Here is a 17,199-nt window from a genome sequence, read left to right on the forward strand (position 1 = left end):
CCTGCTCCATCCACAGGGAATCTCCTCCCTGCTCTTCTCCTCTGGGAGGCTCAGATGCTGTGGGCGGCACTTACTGAACACTGAGCACAATATAGACTTTTCACCACAGGAAGGAAGAAAGGGAGCGCTGTGATGAAGGCAGCGTTGCTTAGAAGTCACTGGGTTGTTTTGTTTTCATTTCTGTACTTCTCCAAAAAACCCCTCTGATGTACAATAATCCAACTGCGATTGATCAGCTTCAGGAGACAAACTGTTGTGGCTTCTGTTGCACAATGAGAGCCGCTCGCTAACGCTTCGCAAACTGTGATGGAGCCTCTCAGGAAGTGACATCATTGGCGCAGTGATAAATCACAGCGAGGTGGAGTTCAGTAATGTGTGCCAGTTGGGAGGCCTTTAGCTTCCTCTCTCTCCATTCATTCTCCTCTTACCTTACAGCTCTTGTGAAAGTTGGACAGCAGCGCTGTTGGCTGGGGTCGTAATGCAGTTTTGGCTGCCATTTACTGCTGCGGAGCACACAGTGTGTCGACTGTGGCGCCCTCCATACCATCACACTGACAACATCCCTGAATATACTGTAGAAGCTCATTTTTCTCATCAGGTCTGAGGATTGATGCCTCTCAGTCAACTGGAATGACAGTATCGATGCAACGCTTTGTCAGCACTCTGTTGCTACTCCATTTCCTCGGACTGTTTGTTCTGTGAGGAGCGTACACAAACTGAGCAGCTGGGAGTCGGGACTGTATTGATTGAACAGGGGAGTGTGTGTGTGCTGTTGGAGGACAGATGGCTCAGGCCTTGACTCTGTGGCCATGGCAGTGTGAATGATAGCTTCATATCCGGTGCATGCTCCTCCAGACATAGGGGGAAATCTACAGACTGTGGCAGCAAACAGTACACAGTCAAAAGGCTTTACACTTGTATCGCAAAGTTGTATCTGTCCATTCTCACAGCAGAGTCGTGAAAACATAAAGGCCAAACCTCCTGATCAATATGTTTCTCTCCCAGCAGTTAAATGGACCGGTTAACTTCTTCCTGTCACATATTGTAGCTTTTGAAGGCGTCTATATCTGTCTTCCGCTCAGCTCCTCACATTCACATGACATCTCCACTTCCACCTGTCAGATACAGGAACAGATACGGATCAACGGCTGCTAATGGACTGTGATGGTCATTAGTCTGACCTTTTCAAACCCCATCATAGCTGCACTTAGAGTGAGTGGGAGACGCTTGCATCGATAAAGCTGACTGACAATGGCAACTTGCATGTGAACAGAACATGGGCCATTTAATCCCAATAGCAATCACTATTTACGCTGAGGCAGTGTTCATTACCAAAACCATACGCTCATTCACCATCTCTCATTAAAATGCACAAACATGTACTTCATTGTTCTCAATCTGTATAAACAGGCTTGTATGGGGCGAGAGTGCATTGAAACGACTAGCGCTATGGCAACAAGTGACATGAGTGAGGCTTAAATCTCCAGCTTCATCTAAACAAACATGGGAAGGCATTATTGCAGAGCTAGTATTGGTTTCCACTGAACCCATTGTGACTACAATATGAATTGTTTTCAGTGTGTGTAAAGCCCCGGCACCTGAAAGCATCGGTGGGTTGTCTTTATGTCTTCCTAAAACAAATCACACACGGACCTCATGCTATGACTTGTATCTCACACAGCAGCTAATCATAATGAAAGCCAAAGAGACATTTTTGCTGGGTATTTTCAGTACAGCAGTGAATGTTGTATCATAAGAATCTCTCACTCTATTTTGGTCTCTAATGGTGCATTTCTCTTCCTTCAGGTATGGTGCAGTGCTGATGGCGGACTCTGAGCTGTTTGTGACGAGAGCGCCCCCTATGGAGGGGAGGGGCGTGGAGCTGGACGTCCTGGGCTTCCTGGACTCCTTTGGGGAGGAGAACAGCACGGCAGAGAGATGCTACCGCTCCCACTCCCGCAGCAGCGTCCTCCAGGGCCTGCCGTTTGGAGGGGTGCCCACTGTCCTCGCCATCAATGTGGTCCTCTGGATGGTACTTGCTGCACACACACACACATACACACACACACACACACACACACACACACACACACACACACACACACTTTACACATTTAACACATTCAGAAAGGCCATTGAAAGAAAGGCTGTTTTGAATTTTAGAATTGAAACATCTCAACTTTCAAAATGTCCCTCGATCAATTTTCCTAGACTCATTTTCTGTACAAACCAGTGTTGTTAGACTTTCTAAATTACACAAGGAAATGGTAGCTATAACTAAATTTACCCTCTTCATTTGGCAGCTGGTTGGCCTTCTTTTAGACCCCCGAAAACCACTGGCCTTTCTAGTGTTGAAATGCTTTATGTTAATATTAAATTCTTACTCACATAATATTCATATATCTCAGCGGTTCAATATGACTTAATGACTTTTAACAACACAAATAGCATTGTTTTGCTTTACTACAATTTACAATTTGGGCATTTAGGCAATGGGACCTTCCTGGCTAAATAAAGGATAAATAAAAAAATAAATAAAATTTGGCAGACGTTCTCATCCAGAGCGACTTACAATAAATGCAACAGTAAAATAAGTGAACATTCCTCCAGATAGTTCAGAGTGCCATGAAAACAAAAAGTGCTATAACATAAATGAAGAAAAGTAAAGTAGACTTCAAAGACTGAACGCTATTTTCAAGTGTCCGTCTCCTTTTTGTATACACCTGCAATCTGGAGGCTTTGAGCAGCAAGTTTTTGAACATATCCATTGCTGCCAAATGCCCGACGTTCTTAAGAGCTCCGATGTTCAGACATGAAGAGGTGACTCTTGGTCAGAGGGCTTGTTCCATACAAATATCTATCTCAAGCATTTCTCTCTGCTCCTGATCTTAAAAAAAATCGACAACAGCAGCATCAGAGGTGTTGGGCATGTTGAACATCACACTCGAACGTGTGAAGTGAATGCAGACATATATTGGTAACGCCTCACTGTCTCACACACACACACACACACACACACACACACACACGTTTCTTTTTACTACTATGCTTGTGAGGACCCTCCATTGACTACATTCATTCCCTAAACTCTAACCCTAACCCTCACTGGTACATGCCTAACTGTAACCCTAACCCTAAATCTAATATTAACCCTAAACCCAAATCCTAACTCTAAACTAACCTTAGCCTTAACCCTTATCCTAACTTAATCCTAACTAACCTTAACCCTAAAACCAAGCCCTAACCCTAAATTAGCCCCTTAAAGGAGTGAGGACTGGCCAAAATGTTGTCACTTTGGAGGATTTTATTCATCTTCCCATCCTTGTGAGGATTTTTGGACCTCATAACATTAGAAGTACAAGAATACACACATATACACACAAGTACAAACACCATATTCTGTGTGTCAGAGAAGTGATATATCACATTGCATGTTGAAACTAAAACTGAGTAACAGCCAAACGTTTAAACATCCCTTTCACATAGTATAATGCCATGTACACACTGTTTACAAACATTATTTTGCTCCTGTCTCCCAGATAATAATAGGCTTCAGCTCTCAGTTGTCAACTACCTCGGTTCCGCTGTCAGGCCTTGTCAAGCTTGATCTCTGCACTGATGTCAGTCTCAATCTACCACCTCCACGTTTTAATTGGCTCATTTGATCGCTGCTTGGTTGTCAGGACAACGCAGAGGGTTTGAGCACCGACTCTTAATGACAAGCCTGAGTCAAAGCAAGCTTCCCCCCCAGGTGACGGGAGCACGCCTCTGCATCAATTCCATCATCATACGGAATAAATCATCTGTGGGACTTGGTGGAGAATGTGCCCACGCAACTAGAAATAAAAAAAAAACACAATAGGAAGGAGACGGACACAGAGAAAACAGAGACAGAGTGGAGAGATTCTTATTTTTACAAGAGGTTTTCGGATACGTCGTCAACCCTGACTGTTAATTTGAAAGCAGAATCGTTATTCATCTCCCAAGTCGAGGTTGCCCTGATTACCTATGCATGGCTTTGGATCAGTAAAAAATGAATCATTCAACATTTATGGGAGCTTTCCTCCTATTAACATTGCTGTCATCCCCGCCTCCAAAACCCAATATCTTCTAAACTCAAATGAGTAAATGATTTATGCTGTAGTTAATGTCAAACATTCATCAGCGCTTTTGCTCCATTTGCATTTGTCAACATTCATCCGTCATCGTCCAGTTACTGTGAGCTTAGATCTTAAACCAAGGCTACTCAAAATGAATTCCTCTATTGTGTAATATAAGCAGTTCTGAGCAGTTTGGACTGCATTGTGGGAGAATAGAGGCTATTCAGATTTAGTCTTGCTATTGACCACACTCGGTCATTCGTCATTAGTGCACAGTGTGTGTTCACATGTGCATGCTGACCTCTCTCTGTTAGTTTCCAAGACAACCACATACTACTCCAAAGAAAGAAGATCGCTCATTATTGTGCTGGATTTGGACCCATCTATTATTTGTACACTCCTTATGAGAATGCATAGGCCATCCTCAATCTGAAGGGCATGCTATGGAGCATTCACATCAAGCAGTTTTTGAATCACAGAGGGTTTTGAATCACAATAGACAGGGAGAAGAAAGGGAGATGTGTGTGAGTGTGTAGGAGTGTGTGTTTGTGCACTTCTGTGCCTATTCTAAGGATTCTCAGGATGCCTGTTCGCTGTATTCAGGTGTTGTTTTGTGTTACAGTTCCTGCTGCTGATCTTCTCCTGTCTGAGGAAGGCTGCATGGGACTATGGCCGCCTGGCTCTGGTGATGGAGAATGACAGGTAAAGCCCTCACTGGCTAACTTACACTGAAAAAAAAATGATACACATGCTGGTTTCTGAGCCAAATCAACATTCAAGATGGAGTAATAACCCTCATTGGACCTGCTCCTGAGCCTCCAGCTCCCTCTCCTGAGCATAAATGGTACTGCGTAATTGAATTACTGCATGGAAAGTCCTGCTGTTGCCACTGTTTGTTGTTGTTGTGGTAACTGCAACATTGGCGACGCTTTATTGGGTCCTTCAATGTGTTAAGTTATGTGAAACTTCAAAAACACCAATTTGTTGACACAGGCCACACACTGAAACACATGTACACACGCAAACACAAATGCACACACAGTGGTTTGGATGGAATAATGTCCCCACTCTTTTCAGAAACCTTGTCAGGTTTCACAACAAATCAAGCTCCACTCAGCGGGCTACTTGAGTCTGCAGAGGTTTACTTCTGCCTGACCTGAAGCCCCTCTCCAGTGGGAGTGCAGGCTTGATTAGTTCTGCCTGACCAGTGGCGGCTCCATAGCACCCCAGGGGAAGTAGCATCTGTGTGTTTTGCCAAGCGGTCGCCGCTCATGCTAATTCAATTACGCTGCTTAATTTGACACGCTGTTGAACTGTCAGGGGCATGGCCCACAGAGAAATATCCACAAACTCAATCATCACACTGTCTTTATTGGATTGAAAAACTCAGCCCACACCTTTTTATTTCTCCTGGATATAGAATTTACCCCCCCACACACATACACGAATACACACACACACAGCTTTCTCTGACCATGGAATTGATTTCAGACAAATGCTCAGACTGTCTGCAGGAGTCATGTCTGACTGTTGTCTTGGTTGCGGTCTCATACCCCTTTGCAACACAGAGTACAATGTTGGACATAGGATAAGCTCATATAGTGCCACAATCATTGTGATGATCCTGCTATTTCTTTGTTTTCATTGTCTGCCTGTTTCAGTCTCACCTCCCTGTTTTATGGAGAACCAAGTGAGAAAGAGAAGTCTCCCTCAGAGTCCAGCCCCTCCGACTCTGAGACCAAGGACATGGTGAGTTTTGCTGGGGTTGATTTAACGGAGAGTATTTCAGCTCCAACAAGCTCTTAAATAGCTTTTAACATCAATAACATCATTACCGCATTAATTGTGAGATATTAGTATAATTACGGTAAAGAAGATAAACCATTGCTAAGAAAATTGGCAGCCTCTACCAGTCGGTATACGGCATTTTAAACTGTGTTACACTTGGTTTTGGCGGCGAATCTGCTGAATCGCTTTACGGCACAAAATAGCTTGAGGGCGCTGTTTTTCCAGCACAAACAAGAGAAAGCAAGAAAGAGAGAGAGAGATAAAGCTTTCAGATGGTGGGGCAAGTGAAAGGCCTTTGGAAAAATTACTTCCAACATGTTTATCTTCTTCAGTAAAGTAAAAGAAAAAACACACATCAAGTGACACCAGGGAGAGGAGAGATGTTGTAAGTAGCAACATCAGAAGCAATGGGGATTATGGGAAATATGGTCTTAATTTTAAGAAACACAAGCATTAACATTACCACTGACATGAGGTAGAGGCTACCAATCATCTTTACTACAACATCTCATTTGTTTACAGTAATTATATGTAAAATATTATCTTATCACAAATAATTTGACAATAAAACACTGATGCTTAAAAATGCTGCTTGCAGCACATTCACAATACTGTCCAGCTGTGTGAGATGGCACCGTGTCAAACCCAGCCAGAGAAAAGTCTGGAACATGACTCAGCTGAACTGTCTGTGACTCCATGGCACCTGTGTGATAGAGTGAGGTCACTCTCTTCGTGTTTATAACGGTGTAGGACAGAGTCAGACTGGAGTCATCGCCTAATGCCTACACAAAGCTGAGGCTGCAGTAAAGAGGTTACTGCTTCAGGCTAGACCTATTAAAACTGCATCTCTTTGTCACTCTGGAGGCCTTATTACTATGCAAATGGGAGATGCATGCTAGCGGCCACATGTGCTGTGCACGGGATTGCATACATATGTCATTTATTATCTTTAATACCCAATCCATTCAATGTTTTATGATTCTCCTCCTCTTCCAGGGCTTCTGCTCTTGGCTCACATCACTTTACCATATGAAGTAAGTACACAAAGCAGTTGCCCTTTTAATTGTTTCACCCTTCCCCCGTCCTGACTCCCATCCTTTTATAGGTCCTGTGTCTTCAAAGCTGATGTTACCATCATATGTAAACACTCGTGTTATATCTCATTAAGCAGCAAAAACAAACGAGTCTGGGCTCATGCGACTAGTGGTGCCGTGGTTTCCCATTGAATATTTGCACTTGCTGGAGTCTGACTGCACTCAACAGATTTAGGCCTGTAAAAAGTGATTTCCCGTGTCCATGGTTTCCATAGTATTATGGTGGAGTTTGGGTGCTTCTGTTTTTAGCTCTCGTGCTAGTGGCTCACCCTGGGATCCCTGGGAAAGTGAAAACCCACCCTGTGAGTTCTCAATGTGTGGGCTGCCATGAGACCAGCAAGCACCTCTTGTGTTTTTTTTTGTTCTATTTTATGACACTGGGTTTCCTGAATCTCCCGCCTGGGCTGTCCTGGGCGACCGCAGCTTCTGGCACCAGAGTAGTGGTGGCAGAGTTTTACTCATGATGAGGTATGAGCTGTAGGCCCTTTTGTCCTGGCAACAGACTGCGCCTGCATCCTTATAATAGTTGAAGACTGCACCCCTCTGAATACCATTATATCTATATGTGTGGCCTTTTCCATAGGCGTCACCTCAAGAACACTGTGATGCCGCTCTGGTTTTGTCTGTGTTACAACCTCCAGACAGTTTAGGATTTATGGATTCTGCCAGTCTGGAGAGGTCTGAGAAGTCCACCCTCCTCTCACAGTTCCCTATCTGTTTCTGCAGGGATGAGGAGATCCGCAGCAAATGTGGCATTGACGCCGTCACGTACCTGTCCTTCCAGCGCCACATCATCCTGCTCATGACAGTGGTCTGCCTGCTGTCTTTGGCCGTAATCCTGCCGGTCAACTTTTCCGGGAACCTCCTGGGTAATTTGGTGCTCACATGACAGCCTGGCCAACTGTCTGCAGGCCAGGGGATATCCTTAAACCTCAGGAGAGGCACATGGGGCACCTTGCAGGGGGACAGGCCAGGCTACACAGAGACAGTCACACACATCCACGCACCAAGGGATTTATTTGTTTAAGGAGTAAAACTAAGACTAAAACTAGCTGTGGCAAAAGCTCAGTAAAAAAGCTAAAGTGCGTGGGGGGAAATGGAATTAGTTCAAAACTGCCTTTCCCTCCAAAAGTAATTTTACCTGAAATACAAATCCACACAGAAAACGACATACAATACAAATACCACTCTAAAACATGTGAGTGCACTCATACACTTAGACATACTCTCTCTCTCTCTCTCACACACACACACACACACACACACACACACACACACACAGTCTTACTTATGTCACTTTTGGGGTATTTACATAGACTTACATTCATTTCCTGGAGACTCACCCTAACCATAACCATAACCACTACTTGCCTAAACCTAACCTTTACCCTAAACTTAACCTAACCCTAACCTTAACCACTGTCCCAAAAATCAGCTTTTTACCAATTGGGAACCCGGCTTTTGTCCCCAATTGCACAAGCCGTCCCCAATCAACTGGTCTTAAGTCTGATTTGTGTCCCTGAAAGTGACTTAAGTCATACCCACACACACACACACACACACACACACACACACACATACTTCAATAACAAGTAGTTGCTACTAGCGGTAAATTCATCAAGCGCTTCCCCAAGTAGCAGAGTATGAATAGAAAGTCCTTCATTTCCTCTTAACATACACATGTAGGTGTCAGAGGTTGGGATTGTGCACAAAGCCAGCTGCTAAATAGCGGCAGAAATGCCATTTGGCACTTGTGTGCTCATTTCGTAGGAAGCCTTGAGTAAGCCATCCCATACGGAATGTAGACCAGAGCCATTATGGGGTCTATGAGGAGCTTTTACTTTTTATTACTGTTGGCTGTCATCATATGGACCAGTGTGTCACCCAGTCATTAAATAAACCAACACACTTGACAGGCTGCCATGGAAACAGTAAACAAAGGGGTGCCCAAATTAAAACATAGGCATGACTATAATACTATAATATTTAAATGTTGTGTGAAATCTCTTGTCAAGAGAGACTTCACTAAGTTGGGTGGAAAATATATTCTCTGAATAGTCACATTGCTTCATTATTGCCTCATCCTCCAGACAAGGAGGAGTGTTTTCCTTTAAGTCATTTAAAACCTAAAATGTCTCGCTCTCTGTCATGTTCCATTTTGTCTACAGGAGACAGTCCTGAAAACTTTGGAAGAACAACACTGGCTAATGTTGATGCAAAGTAAGTCTAACACTGCATTAGTGATATCAAATCCTATGAAATATCACAGAACCATGAAAAAAAACACTAGTAACTGTCTATATTAGTGTAAATGTAAGTTCCAACAGTGTTTCTGTCTCCTCACAGGGACAACTTTCTGTGGCTCCACAGTGTCTTTGCTCTGGTCTACTTCATCATCACCTTGCTGTGCATGGCCCACCACTCGTCCCGGCTGGAGTACAGAGAAGACGAGAAGGTCTGTCACCATCACACTGTGTTAAGATGGAGGTGTGGTCCTTTCCTGCCTCAAAGCCCTGAGAGGACAATAACACACTGCTGTAACTGATGGGTAGTTATCAGACTGTCATCACAAAACCTCTTACGTTGGCAAACTCGATGTGTTGGTTGCATTATGTGTTGCAGGTTGCCAGGACACTGATGATTACCTCCGTACCCAGAGAGATCTCAGACCCAGGACTCATCACCAAACACTTCCAGTACGCACCAGGTTTTCTTCACAATTAGCACGGGACTTACAAAAGACTAGTAAACTTGAAGTGTATTTTTTTTAAACTGTGATGAGAAGTAAACTATTAGTTTTTTTGTTATTTGTTGGGACTAAATTGGCCCACTTTTAAGTTTATAAAAGTGTACTTGTAAGTATACTTTAAGTTAAAAAAAAGGTATATCTGAATTTCTTGTGACTTAAGTTTTTTGAAGTATATTTCTAGAACCATTAAAAGTACAAGTAAGCCTAACTATACTATTCTCAGTACCTTTTGCAAAGTATAAAAAAGGATGGAACAAGTCTAAGTAGCATTAAAAGTACAAGCCTAAGTATACCATTCTCAGTGTACCTTTTGCAAGTACAACAAAAGTAAAATAAAAGTATACTCTCTTAAGAAGTATACTAACAGTGTACTAAAATAAACATATTGCTGTCACACACTATGCTGTAGTACAGGGTATAGTTACAGTTAAATCCTGTCCCTTTGTTGTTGTTGTTGTTTTTGTTGTTTTGTCAATTTACCCATTTTAGTCCAGGTTCTGTTTATGAGGGAGACCTGACCATGTTCTGTAAATACATGTCACATAATCCCATTGCATTGAGTATTAAAGATATGATTGTCTGCTCTTGCTCCCTCCACCAGTGAGGCCTACCCCAGCTGCACTGTCACTGATATCCGTTTCTGCTTCAATGTCCACAAGCTGATGAGGCTGGACTTGGAGAGGTACAGTAACAGATTAGATTAGAGCAACACAGTTGGTGATCAGTATGAGGCTTGTGTCATGGTTTGTGCATGCTGTGTTTTGCAGGCGCAAGGCGATGAAAGGCAGGCTGTATTTCACCACAAAGGCCCAAAAGGAGGGGAAGATCATGATCAAGACCCATCCGTGCGCTCAGATATTCTGCTGTGACATCTGTGGCTTTGAACAGGTATATTTTATCAGACTGCAACATTATTGGGATTAGCTTCTGCTGCATAGCAAGTATATTACCACTGGATGGCACTGCGATCCAAATTACGTTTGTGCAGCAACAACACAACACCTTGCCATTACAAATCTAAGAGGGATCCATCTGACAACGAAAGATGCATTGAGTAATATGTGCTCTAACTTTTTCTGCAGGTGGATGCAGAACAGTACTATAGCGAGTTGGAAGAGAAGCTGACAGATGAGTTTAACGCTGAGAAGAATCGCATCTCCCTGAAGAGGCTGGGCATAGCCTTCGTGACTTTCCGTGATGAGAGGATGACTGCTGTGTGAGTGAACTACAGTATGACATCTAGGTTCACGTCTCTCAGTCGCTCTCATCACATGAACTGATTTGGGAATGAACAAAAAGTCATAGTTTGACAAAAGAGCGACCGTTACTCGACTGAATACTGTACACGGCTCAGGGAGACCGTGCACGTTTCTTGTAGCATCTTTACAAGTTGTACATCTTGTTTTATTTTCAAGCATTGTGAAAGACTACAGTCGTGTGCACTGCCGTCGCAGACCGCAGCAGTCCAGCATCACCACTGTGGTGCAGTCTCAGGACTGGGGGGTGAGCTACGCCCCGGCTCCAACTGACATCATCTGGTCAGTATCCACGTTATGGGAAGTCGCACATCACACACACACGTTTTTTCTGTTGCTTTTTCTTTTTTATGTCCATTTTTTCCTGGTATGTGCATAAATACCATGGTGCATTGCAGGTACTACTGATGCATCTACAGTAGGTGTGCAATATGTGAATTATGGATTGCATTTATTATTATTATTATTTCTTTAGTCACTGAGCCCTATGCTCACCTGCAAGGAAAACTGAAATAATTAGCAGTAACTTTTAAAAGACATTTTGCTATGTGTTAAGGTGATAGCAAATGGAATATGATGCGAGTGCAATTACACAGAAAATTGGTCATTTACAGCTCCCAGTTCCAATCAGTGAATATTCAGATGATTGGATTAGCCATAATGCATGTTCTCACATCTTGGAAAGCCAATGCAGCATTGAGATTATGTAACAAGTGAGTGATGCATATGTATGGGAGATTAACCAAAGAGACGGTAGCACTCACTATCACTGTTTGTGCTTCATGCCTCATTGGCTGCATTTGAGTGCATGTGTGTGTGTGTATGTGTATGTTTGTGTATGAATGTGTTTGCGCTAACTAGACTGCTGGAGTAGTCGCAGGCTGTGGGGTCGAGCAGGGACTGTTGTTCCTTCGTTAAAACTGAGCGTTGGAGTGTGCTGTGCCCAACCTGCTCTCCAGTCCAGTGCAGTGGAGCACACACACACACACACACACACACTCCCTCGCATACAAGAGATGGCTTGGCTGGCTAATTCAGGCTTGTGTCAGTACATGCAGGCATGTCAGGGCACACAGCCATTAAATTGAAAATTGAGTGTCTTTTGTGTCAACGCTCTACCTCACCAGATGATTGGACGGTGCGAATTGAGGTTCACATGTTCTCCTGTCACTAGGGAAAACCTGTCGGTGTGCGGCTCTCGCTGGTGGCTCCGCTGTGTCCTCCTCAACATCCTCCTCTTCCTCCTGCTCTTCTTCCTCACCACTCCCGCCATCATCGTCAACACCATCGACAAGTTCAACGTCACCAGGCCCGTGGAGAGTCTTCGGGTCAGAGTTAGAGATTGAGCTGAACTGTATGCAAGTGGGGTTTCATGGGGTGATAAAAGTTTTACATGTTTTACGTAGCAAAAACCACTGACTTGTAAGCCTATTTTTTTTTCTTTTTCTTTCTTTTCTCTATGGCTTATAACATTAAATGTGACTTTTTTGCCCCACTTCAATGCCATTAATTAATGTTTTTGCTTTCCCTGTACAGAACCCGATCATTACCCAGTTCTTCCCGACCCTCCTGCTGTGGGCGTTCTCTGTGCTCCTGCCCTTCATCGTCTACTACTCAGCCTTCTTTGAGTCCCACTGGACCAGGTACTCACCAGCCATCGACCGCGGCTCTCCTCGCTCCTCTGAAATGGAAATGTCTGTCCTTTGCTTCTTCAAATGGACCCTTCATGTGTTTCTGCCTGTCTTCCTCTTTCCTCTCAACTCTCAGTATTTTTTTTTTCATCATCTCAATTATATTTCTCTTTCACCCTCTTGCTCTTTTTACTCTCTCTCCCCTCTCTCTCTCTCTCCCTCTCCCCGTCAGTCTCCCTGCACTATTATTCTGGGCAGGTTGTCATAGAGATCTCCATGTGGGGATAATGATATGCACAGTAGTCACCATGCGCTGAGGAGCAGAACAACTGTGCATAAGGAGACAACCTCACGCAGCACCTATGAGCACCCTTTCTTTACATAACCACCCCCACAAACATGTTGTGCAGGCGTGATGTGCGAAGGTGTGAAAAGCGTAGTTTGTGCTAATGAACCCAGCAGGCCTACAAAGTCCTTGGACTTTATATTGGATTGCTGAAGAATATGTATTTTACATGTTGAAGGGTATATTTTATATGTGTGTACATGGCATCATGATGCTCTTATGTTCCCTTTTCATTGATTTGATGTGTGTTTGTTGCTCAGATCCGGTGAGAACCAGATAACGATGCACAAGTGCTTCTTACTGCTGGTCTTCATGGTGATCATCCTGCCCTCACTTGGTCTGTCCAGGTACAACTAGTTCTACACAACTACAGTATACAAATCACTTCTGAAAATGCACTTTTACAGGCTTGCTTTTATGTGGCATTTTTGATTTTGCCCCTTTTTACTCTTTGGCTGGTCCTTGTGTTTTTATTTTTTCCTTCTTTTTTTATATTTGATTCTCTCTGTAGTCTAGATCTGTTCTTCAGATGGCTCTTTGATGTCAATTTCCTGGATGAGAAGGATGTCAAATTCCAGTAAGATGACCTCTTCTGTCAAATGATAAAATGAAAAAGTCTAAATCAAATGTACCAGGAGCAATATGGCAACTAAAAAGACATTTGAATGACAAGCCAACACTTCAGGCACCATCTCCTCTCCATGCAGGTGTGTGTTTCTTCCTGACAACGGAGCGTTCTTTGTGAACTATGTGATTACGTCCAGTCTGATTGGCACAGCCATGGAGCTTCTCCGTATCCCGGCGCTGATGGTGTACGCCCTCCGCCTCTGCTTCGCCAAGTCCAAGGCTGAACGCATTCACGTCAAGCGGGTTAGCCCAGCCTTTCATGCTTATCTCTGTGTTTTCATGTTGGGTACAATAGATCCTGCATTGGTTTGATGCTCTGCGGCTGTTATGTAAATGACTCAAACAGAAATGGTTAAATTGCTTACTGTGTTTGTGTTTTCCTCTGCAGAGCCAGGCCTATGAGTTCCAGTTTGGTCTGGAGTATGCCTGGACCATGTGTATCTTTGCTGTCAGTATGGCCTACAGCATCACATGTCCCATTATCATGCCCTTTGGTGAGCATACGCTTGCTGTGTGTTGGCACATACACTGATTTAGTAATGTAGTCCGTCTTCTACCCTCTTCCACCTCTTCCCTTTTCCCTTGTCCTCATCCTATCTCCTGTGTGTTACTCATGTGTGTGTGTTTCTGTATGTATGTGTGTGTGTGTGTGTGTGTGTGCAGTGTCTCTCCTCATACTGTAACCTCCCTCTCCTCTGCTGCCTGCCAGCCCGGTGCAGACTGTGTGAATTTGCTGCTGTAGTCCCAGACACCCAGACACAGCGAGTTGCGAGCCAGACGCCCACTCTGCTCCTGTCTCTGCCCGGAGCTCACCAAGCCTCTGTTTACTACTACAGTCAGAGCCTCATCCTGACAGAGGACACCAGGCCCTGCTGCTTTCTGTCTTTTACCTGTGTCTGTCTCTGCAGATTAGCATTTTAGGAGGCAAACATTTTTCGGAGGCAGAAATAATCTCATTGGTTGAATTAAACATCCGTGGGCGGAGCCAAAGAACCACACTACAAGTTGCGCAAGTTAGCTACCTGGCAAATTTGAATGGAAAAGAAGGAACTCTGGTCAAAATTTAAATAAAATATAAATTCCTTCATGACCATGGCATTCATGATCTTGGGAGGTCAGCAGGCTAGCTAACCAGTTAGATAACTATAGGCCAACTAGTTTGAAATTGGAAGGTCAGCTAGCTCTAACTAGCTCACTTAATTTCACTTAACTTTGTATGGTTACATTGCATCGTTTCAGTTAGTAGCAAAAGCACTGGGCTTCATAATATTAGCTCCCTCCTCTCTTACCTCTTGCCTTTTTCACTGGGCTTCAGTCCAGCTTTACTCAGCCAGAAAAACTGTGGTTCTTTGCCTCTGCCCATTGAGGTTTAATTCAACCAACCAAGATTATTTCTACCTCCAAGAAATGTTTGTATAACTAAAACTCCAACCTGCATTTTTTTTTCCTGAATCCTAGGTAGTGTAGCCTACTAGGTAGGATAATGACTAATCCTACAAACATATATGTATTGTACTAACCAGCCAGTGTGTATGTGTGTGTGTGCATGCTTCCCTGTGCCCTATAGGTCTGCTCTATGTGATCCTGAAGCACATGGTGGACCGGTACAACATCTACTATGCATATGTCCCCACCAAGCTCAGCCAGCGGATCCACAGAGCGGCCATCAATCAGGTCATTGTGGCTCCCATCCTCTGCATGTTCTGGCTGCTCTTCTTCTCTGTGCTCCGATTAGGTACGTCCTAACATAGTTTCCTATCATGGTTTCCATAAGTGCCAATGTATTATGAGTATATGGTGAAATGGTAATTTTTTGTGTTTTCCCCTCTCTGTCCCAGGCCCAGTGCATCCTATCACCCTCTTCACCTTTGTGTCCCTGCTCTCCTGTATTGCCTTTTCCCTCTTCCGCTTGTGCCTTAGGAAGCAGCCAGACAAGTCAACAAGCTATCCGGTCAGCTCCTGCCCTGACTGAATGAGATCATGTTTAGTTGACGATGCACTCTAACCGAATGTTAGCACGTACTTACTGTGCAGAGGATTTAGATAATGTGTACTTTGAGTGTAATGTGAGCAGCAGTATTGGTGAACCAGTCGGTCCTTTCCCCATGCCTCACTTTGTTTGTTTGTTTGTTTCAGATGTCTGACCAGCCAGCAGAGGGGACATTCACTGACGCAGAGAGGAGCACTGTAACATCCACCACTGCCTCTAGTGTACAGAACCAGATTTTTCTGCTATTAATTCTATTCTCTGTTAAAATTAAGTGTCTTAAAGCACCATATCTGATGGTTATATCAGTGGTCAGAATCATTTAGGTTTCAATATCTTATTTTGGTGCATTGTTAAACAAGATAAATGTTACCTTTAAACACAATGCATACAAAACGAATGGATATCACACATACAAATTTTTGATGCAATCAAAATGGGGAATATTGCCCACAACAGGGGTGGGTATTGATAACTGGACAAAATCAGTGTAGATAATGTAGTGGGTGAAAAGGGACATAGTAAAAACACTGGTAAACACTAAACATGAATAGAGTGATTTTAGCTACCACACAGTATGATTTATGTGTCCCTCTCCTTCCCCCAGCTGTTTGTGGCGTCTGTGCTGCTGGAGCCGGAGCTGGGTCTGAGCCCCATGCCGTCCCCGGCCCACCACAGCTACGGTGCCATGGCCAGCTCCCAGAGCTCCCAGAGCCACGGCCCAGCGGACGAAGAGGAAGGGGAAGAAGACCAAGCCCAGACCCACGAGACGGAGCTCCAAGACCCCCCCGACCCTCACTGCTCCAGTCCCCTCATGGACAGCCCCGTGGGCTACCAGTAACGCAAAATCCCCCAAGCTGAATTACACGTGTCCTATACCTGGCAAACGCAGTGTGAGTGCTAAATGCCGCAATGCTCCGTTTTCGCCACTGACCTCAGACTCCAACTCAGCTGCCTCAGACTAGACTGGGCTTGTAAGGTGAAGATGAAGAAGCCAAGGATGAAAGGGCCTCCTCCCCAGACTCATGATGGGAATACAGGAGCAGGATCCATGTAGACGCCCCTCTAAATATATAGAGACCAGATTGCCAAAACATCTCCTGAAGCTGTCTTACGAACACAAACCACAAATCAATCTCCACGGAAGATACATCGACTTAAATGTACCACTATTTTTTTGTTAAACTGTTGGATGCTCCTTGAGAGGGATTCCATCTGCTTTTGTGGCTTGATTTGCGCGTGGAAAATGATTAAAAGCGCTGAATGTGACCGGGGTGGAATTGCCTCTGAGTAGAGAGAGATACATTGTCCATGTGTGCCACTTGGACATGAGTTGAGGTGAAAGTTCCCATTGGAGTGGGTGGTGTGAGCAGGCTTACCCCAGCAGACTGATGTCTGGTTCCTCTGCGGCAGAGCACTGGGAGGCAGAGGGTGAGGGCAGCAAGTTGTGAAGCCATCTGCAGTGAGAGAGCAGACAGACGGAGGGCAGAGAAACTCAGAGATGTAATGTACGTACGCTCTCTGTGGAGGCACAAGAAGCTTGACTGTACCTGAAGCTTATTGTAATTATTAACCGTTTAAGGTTGCTATTTTTGCTACAGTATTTCCAAATCGGTGGTTG

At 44.2% G+C, this 17,199-nt stretch overlaps 1 protein-coding gene across 1 annotated transcript; it reads left to right on the forward strand.

Annotated features, from left to right (window-relative positions):
- The first annotated feature begins 1,807 nt into the window (after positions 1 to 1,807).
- On the forward strand, positions 1,808 to 16,533 carry LOC139667151 (calcium permeable stress-gated cation channel 1-like). The gene is made up of 22 exons (XM_071546574.1): positions 1,808 to 2,032; positions 4,723 to 4,802; positions 5,762 to 5,849; positions 6,885 to 6,922; positions 7,709 to 7,851; positions 9,151 to 9,202; positions 9,329 to 9,437; positions 9,605 to 9,678; positions 10,333 to 10,413; positions 10,499 to 10,619; positions 10,814 to 10,947; positions 11,147 to 11,269; positions 12,162 to 12,315; positions 12,524 to 12,630; positions 13,225 to 13,311; positions 13,476 to 13,541; positions 13,672 to 13,834; positions 13,980 to 14,085; positions 15,159 to 15,326; positions 15,430 to 15,542; positions 15,728 to 15,802; positions 16,186 to 16,533. The coding sequence occupies exons 1-22, from the start codon at positions 1,823 to 1,825 to the stop codon at positions 16,417 to 16,419; spliced, it is 2,526 nt and encodes an 841-aa protein (XP_071402675.1). The 5' UTR covers positions 1,808 to 1,822; the 3' UTR covers positions 16,420 to 16,533.
- Positions 16,534 to 17,199: the final 666 nt, after the last annotated feature.

Source organism: Centroberyx affinis, unplaced genomic scaffold (assembly GCF_046629955.1).
Source record: "Centroberyx affinis isolate AG114_WGS23_722 - 3 ecotype Tasmania unplaced genomic scaffold, CSIRO-AGI_Caff_v1 ptg000264l_1, whole genome shotgun sequence".
Taxonomy (NCBI): Eukaryota; Metazoa; Chordata; class Actinopteri; order Beryciformes; family Berycidae; genus Centroberyx; species Centroberyx affinis.

Bases quoted from the DNA above. Each gene is read 5' to 3' on its own strand.
- LOC139667151 (XM_071546574.1), top strand. From the start codon at position 1,823: ATGGCGGACTCTGAGCTGTTTGTGACGAGAGCGCCCCCTATGGAGGGG. The intron at 9,679-10,332 runs GTACGCACCAGG...TCCCTCCACCAG, and splicing joins CTCATCACCAAACACTTCCA to TGAGGCCTACCCCAGCTGCA. The intron at 13,542-13,671 runs GTAAGATGACCT...CTCTCCATGCAG, and splicing joins GAGAAGGATGTCAAATTCCA to GTGTGTGTTTCTTCCTGACA.